The 6,539-nt window shown below is 39.7% G+C and overlaps 1 protein-coding gene across 1 annotated transcript; it reads right to left on the bottom strand.

The window, feature by feature from the left end:
* Positions 1-969: 969 nt before the first annotated feature.
* On the bottom strand, positions 970-1,398 carry LOC149183524 (uncharacterized). Its single transcript, XM_089414971.1, has one exon. The coding sequence runs from the start codon at positions 1,396-1,398 to the stop codon at positions 970-972; it is 429 nt and encodes a 142-aa protein (XP_089271097.1).
* Positions 1,399-6,539: the final 5,141 nt, after the last annotated feature.

Raw genomic sequence — 6,539 nt, 5'->3', positions numbered from 1 at the left:
TTGAGAAATTGAGATCCCCTCCCAGAATAATATTGTTGGTGTTTGTGAGGGATAGGTTGAGAAGGTGATCCCAAAAAGCATCCCTGTTATGACAGGGAGCATAAACATTGATAATTCTGAAGTCCAGGCCCAACTCCGAGGAGTATATATCCATACCAATAAAGCCAGCCCCCCAAGGATGAAAGAAGCTTAATCATGCGAGGGTTAATGCCAAGAGAAATTCCCCCAGATTGTCCACTGACATCCAGAGCATGGAAGGTCCATCCTGATTTCAGGGTATTCATCACAGAAATGACCTACTCAGTTATTCCTAGGGTTTCTTGAAGATATATTATATCGATCTGCTCAAAATCCAGAAGTCTTTTGAGGGCTAATTTTTTGGCAGGGCTAGCCAACCCTCTACAATTGAAAGAGAGCCAATTCACGGGGATGGTCGGGGGAGGGTGTCCGATGCTCTAAGAACCCTCTCCAATGTAGATTGCTTGCCCTGAGCCACGTCCACCCCTGCTTGGAATCAGGAATGCTGACCCTTATGAGGCTTGGAGATCTTGGGGGGGGGATCAGGCCAATACCAGAGGGCTCAGAGGGGTGTTTCCCCCGAGAGCAAAGATTGTAGGGGTGAGAGTGACAGGAGGAGCCCAAAGCATTAGGAGAGGGAGGAGAAGTGGACAACCTCGGAATAGAAGGCGAGGTGGTAGTATAGGATGGGGGAGGGGGGTTCAGAGGGCAATTAAGAGAAGTGATGGATATGCATGCAATGGATGCAAATGAAACATGCAATTGTGGTGCAGAAGTAGATAACGATAAAGAAGATGCAAAGCAAAGAGGTGGAAAAATACCCACAGAAAGGGCGGCTGCAGCAGCTGCCCGAGATCTCGTCATGGGAGGTGAAGGAGTCTGGGGAGTGGCTGAAGAATTCATCTGTGTAGAACTCCACCTCGGTGGCTTCAGACGAGAGGACTGAGGAGACTACTCCTTCGCAGGTGCTTGTGCCGCAGGGCCAACACCATCTGTGTCTTTGATGGGGGAGGAGGCAGAAGTGACCAATGGGCATTCTTTGTAGAGATGGTCAACCTTGTGACACCTCCTGCATCTGAATGACACCCCTTCATAATCTAGAATCTGAATGCGAGTGAATCTTTTCCACTGAAGAGTGATCTGCTCCTCCAGTCCTTCTCTGGTGTCCAGGTACACCAAGATGCGAGCCAATGATTTGTTTCCAAAGGTAATGAAAGATTTATCATAATCCAGAAATGTGCCCAATGAATTCCCAATGCGAGTGAAAATGTCCTCAGACCAAAAATGTAGTGGAAGTCCCGGGAGGCATACCCAAAGCGGCCCAACACCCAATTGTTCCTGCTCGGGGTCAAAGAGAGGGCTCCATCTCTTAAGCAGCATGGGTGCCAATTCTATGTGCCAGTACCGAGAGAGGACCCATGATGTATAATCCTCCCTTAGAAAGCTTAGAGAAAACCATCCATGAGCCAGAGTGGTAATAGACGAGAGTTCACTGAGGATGTTCCCCAAAATCTTAGTGACCCAAAGATGGAGTCAGGTGGCCGATTATGTCATTCCTCTGACCCTTCCCACCATAACCCTATTTGTTGTATCCACCACATCACCCATTTTTACTCCTTCGCTGAAACAGAGGGACAAGTCCTTGTGTAAGGCTTTGACACAGTTTGTTCTTCTAGCCTTACTCGAACGAGGTGTCATCGGATGATCCTATAGGGGGTCCTGGGTATCTGAGGGAGCCTCTTGTGACCTAGGGTTAAGTGACCTAGGGTTTACGACCAGGGCAACGAAACAACCGGAGGAAAGGGAAGTCTACCTAGGTACAGCAAGAGAGGTCAGAACCGAGGATGAAGCCAGGTTGAGACGAAGGGGATTGATCCTAGATTCGATACCCCCAATCGAGGGTTATGCATTATCAGATGGCAAGTGGGGTGGATTGGGGAGCGGAAGATTGAAAATAGGGGATGGAGAAATGCAGGATGAAAGAAATTGTAAGGTGGTCGGAGAGAATGAAGGACTATCGAGGACCGACGAAGAGATAGAAAGTGATGTAAATGATAGGTAGGGCACGGAGGTACTGGGGTCTGAGTGGACAGGCAACGGTCCCAACCACGGCGAAATCGAATGACCCGGGGACCCAGAAAACAACACATCCGGATGAAAGCTAGGGTAAGTCCAAATGGGCTTGTATGGGGAAGGCTCCTCTGAATAGTCGATAACTTCCTCCTCCATCACCAATAAAAACTGTAGCCTAAAACGAAACGGTAGAATGATCGTAGGGAGCGCTGACCACAGTTGATGGAGTATGCGGCAGACCGTCATGGTGAGGTCGCCATGCAGATCAGGGTAGGGAAGAGATAGTTGCAACTACAGTAGATAGAAACCCTAAGCCCTAGCCAAATTCTGTCTCTGCAGCTGATCGAAGCTCCATCGTCACCTGATGCCCAACTACCATCTGACACTTATATCTATATATATATATATATATATATATATATATATATATATATATATATATATATATATATATATATATATATATATATATATATAGATATATTAATTATACTAACTATATTGTATGTTTGTTTAATTATAAAGTAATTAATTAGTAATACTAGTTGCACAATATTAATACTTAATATATATGCGATGGTATGAATATTTTTTGTTATGATGCTACCAATGCCTAATTTACAACCAATAATTACTTATATGAATTTGGTTATGAAAAGTTTTAAATTTCTTTTTACTGTTAATATAGAATGTTCAATCTGGTTTTATAAATTCTACGAATAAATAATGTTTTTCTTATTTTAGTTATCTTTTTAACAAGGAACACTCTTTATTTGTGTGCATGATCATATTAAGTTTAACAAGTCATTTTGTATTTTCTAACTTTTCCGCCATGAACTAAACTACCATACAACACTTGTTTATATATATATATATATTATACGAACTATATTATATGTTTGTTTAATTATAAAATAGTTAATCAGTAATACCAGAATTAATATTATTGCACTGGGAGGCACTCTCTAGCCCATTATGGAAGAGATGTTGTAATGGCCTGTTTTGTTATATTATTGTTATGTTATGTTATTTGTCTCAATAAAATTGCATACAAATAAAAACAAAACAAAATTAAGAAAAAAAACATTTAAAGCAAAATTAAAATTAACACACACATATATTTTTTACACTATGGGAAAACCTATCATAACTCAGTTATTAAACTAAAAGTAAGGAAAACCATCTCTAGTTGTTATCAGCGAATGCATGTTGACTCATCATCATTATTCAAGGAAAAAACATGCAACCTGGAATGACCCGCTAGTGGTCCGTAAGAGGGCAAGCCTTCTCCTGCTAGATGCCTCTAGGTCTTGGGTTGTTGACATGTTTCCTTACATCCGATGAAAACAGGCTCTTAACAACAACAAAAAACACACACACACACCCACAATTTCACACCAGTTTTAGGGCATACTCGCATACTCTAGGGCACACACACACATATATAACCAACGTAGATCCATCTGAACTGTGGATTTATCAAGTGTCGAGAGATCAAATCTTTAAGGTACAAACTTTTCCTCTAAATTTTCACTCAGAAAAGAGGTTTTCATCTTAAGGGATTTGATCTCTCTCCGGGTTTGTTAGATCCATAGTTAAGATAGATCTACGCTAGTAATATAGAGTGATTTTTTTACATTTTAATATATTTTTTTTTCTCTGCAAATACTAAATTCTATTAACTGTAAGGCAAAATATTTTTACATAGTGTCGAGGCCTCAGGAGACATAGTTTGAGAGCGCTCAACAGAACAGAACTGCCCCCTTACAAACAGAAGCTGGGGAGACCAGTTACAAAGATCAAGAAACCAGATGAAAGACATAGAGAGTGACATATTTAGCTGAGAAAGAGAACTGAGCCACAGAAACACAAAATCTATGCAAACCAGCACAACGTGTATCACCAAATCCCCAGCTGGAAGCCAAAAACAATAGGTCATGAGTGCTGAAACCTGACTATGAGCCTGAAACAGTAGCCGAAACAAAAAATAAAGAGGCAATCCCAGGTGGTGCTACCCCTCCTTTGCCTTGCCATGATTCTTCTCCTCAGCCAGACCTGCACCGCCAGTTCTCAAACTTTCATTGCCGCCCAAATCGCTGCCAGGGATTGCCATGGAGTGGCTTGCTTCACCTTGAGTTCCTTCCTCAGCAACAGGTCCTGTATCTTCAAGGGGAGGAAGATTTTTGAGAAATTCCTCCTGTCCAGACTTCTCACTTTTCCAGTTTTCCAGGCTATCTTTGTCCATGGAATGCTCACTGCTTTGGGAAGGATCAGGAGCAATGCAGGCCAAAGGGGAGACCTGATTTTCCTCTTCCGAGAGAATAATGGTGATGTGAGCAGTAATAAGGGGTCTGTTCAAATTACTTTGAAATTTAAAGTGCGTGGTTTGGAAGGCACTGTTCGGAATAGGCTTACAACCAGAGCTCAAAGGTGGCACAGCTTCGTGGACGGGGGGGGATTGGTGGGCGCTGGATTAGTTTCCATAGCGTGACCAGCCCGAGGGATGCAGGCTACTGTCACAATGCCCCCTAGAACGATGCCTCTTACCCGAACGAACCATAATGACAGACAGGTGGTAGGATGCAGGGAGATTATAGACAACAGAGACGACAGAACAGAGACGGTTGAGGCAAAAGGGATGCCAAACAGAATTCCCAAAAAACACCCCAGACGACGACACAAAACAACCATTGCGTAAATCCAGAACAGGGGAGAGCTTACCCTTGGTAATGTTGGCCTGGAGCTCGCGGCGGTGAACCAAAATCAACCCATCACCAACAGCCTCCGCTAACCAGGTTCCGTTGCCGAGAGACTGAGCATAAGGCGTGATGAAAACGCTGAGGAACAGCATGATTATAACTGAGAGAATGTTGCGTCGATTAGCGCGAGCCATTAATGCAGATCTGCTAACCGATCCTGCCTTAATACCTTCCTCCCGCTCGCATAAGGTTAAGTCTCGGGAAGCCACGCTGCTCTGCAGCTGGCAGTACCGGACTTTAATTCTTTGCATGAGATGCATTAAGGGTGATGGTGCCACCCGCATCCGGGGTTTTACATTTTAATAGTAATTTAATATTATATATTAATAGTTAATAATATATTATGGTTTATTATAAATACATATTATCAATCTAAACTAATTATGTCTAACTATATTAAATGTAGTCGTGTCACAAGAACATTTGAAATCTATCCACCAATAACATAATAGATAAATGAAATTTAATAATTCAAAAAATAAATAATATTTTGTTAAAGTAAAACAATATAATAAATGCAAAAGATTATAGTTAAAAATTTAATTAATACAAAGCTCAATTGACTAAATTGATTGTTATAGTCCTAGATTTAGGAGGGACTAATAATGACATTGCTTTAAAATTATAGTGATTAATTTCATTATGTAATGAAACTTAACATTTTACAGTGCATCCTATGCCTCTTCTCTCCATGAATCTAAGTGTCGTTAGACCAACATAGATCCATAATGATTATGAATCTACTAAGCATGAGCGCAAAACTTGAGGAAAGATTTGCACCCGAAGAGATTTGATTCCTCTTGGAACTTAGCATAATTGAAATTAAGATGAATCTATGTTAGTTTTTAATAATATTATTTATATTTATATATTTTCACACACATATATATATATATATATATATATATATATATATATATATATTAAGATTTTTAACTTTAATTTTGCTAAAATCTTGATAATATATATAGTTACATATATATGCACTTGACAAATTTAAAAAATAAAGTTTTGAAATATAATGTTTATTAATATGAATTATTATTTTAATTTATATGGCAAAATGGATTCTAATCCCTCCCACAAAGTGTGCTCAAAGGTGGGATTTATGCCACTTCCTCGATATGGGAGCAAGGGAATTAATAGGGGGTGGTAGTATAATCCTTATTTTGCACCCTGCATGTGCTAGGAAATTAAGCAAATGGTTGTGTGCAAAATTTGAGGAAAGATTTGCACCCGATGAGATTTCATTCATTTTGGAACTTGGTAGAATTGAAATTAAGATGACCCTATGTTAGTTTTTAATAATATTATTTGTATTTATATATTTCACATTTGTATATATATAAAGATTTTTAATTTTAATTTTGCTAAAATCTTAATAATATATATAGTTAGATATATATGCACTTGGTAATTTCTTTGTGATATGCATAGCACGTGCACACACACACACACACATATATATATAGAGAGAGAGAGATGCTTATTAATTAAATTTAAAAAATGAAGTTTTGAAATATAATGCTTATAAATATGAACATTATTTTAATTTATATGGTAAAATGGATTCTAATCCCCCCACAAAGTGTGCCCAAAGGTGGGATCCGTGCTACCTCCTTGATATGGGATCAAGGGAATTAATAGGGGGTGGTAGTATAACCCTTAGTTTGCACCCTGCAAGTGCTA

Source organism: Pinus tabuliformis, chromosome 3_2, assembly GCF_031772625.1.
Source record: "Pinus tabuliformis cultivar Carrire ecotype Pingquan chromosome 3_2, CPIR1, whole genome shotgun sequence".
In the NCBI taxonomy this organism is placed as follows: Eukaryota; Viridiplantae; Streptophyta; class Pinopsida; order Pinales; family Pinaceae; genus Pinus; species Pinus tabuliformis.
The sequence above is the reverse complement of the archived record's forward strand: the minus strand, read 5'-3'. Positions and strand labels throughout refer to the sequence as shown.

Bases quoted from the DNA above. Each gene is read 5' to 3' on its own strand.
- LOC149183524 (XM_089414971.1), bottom strand. From the start codon at position 1,398: ATGCTGCTTAAGAGATGGAGCCCTCTCTTTGACCCCGAGCAGGAACAA.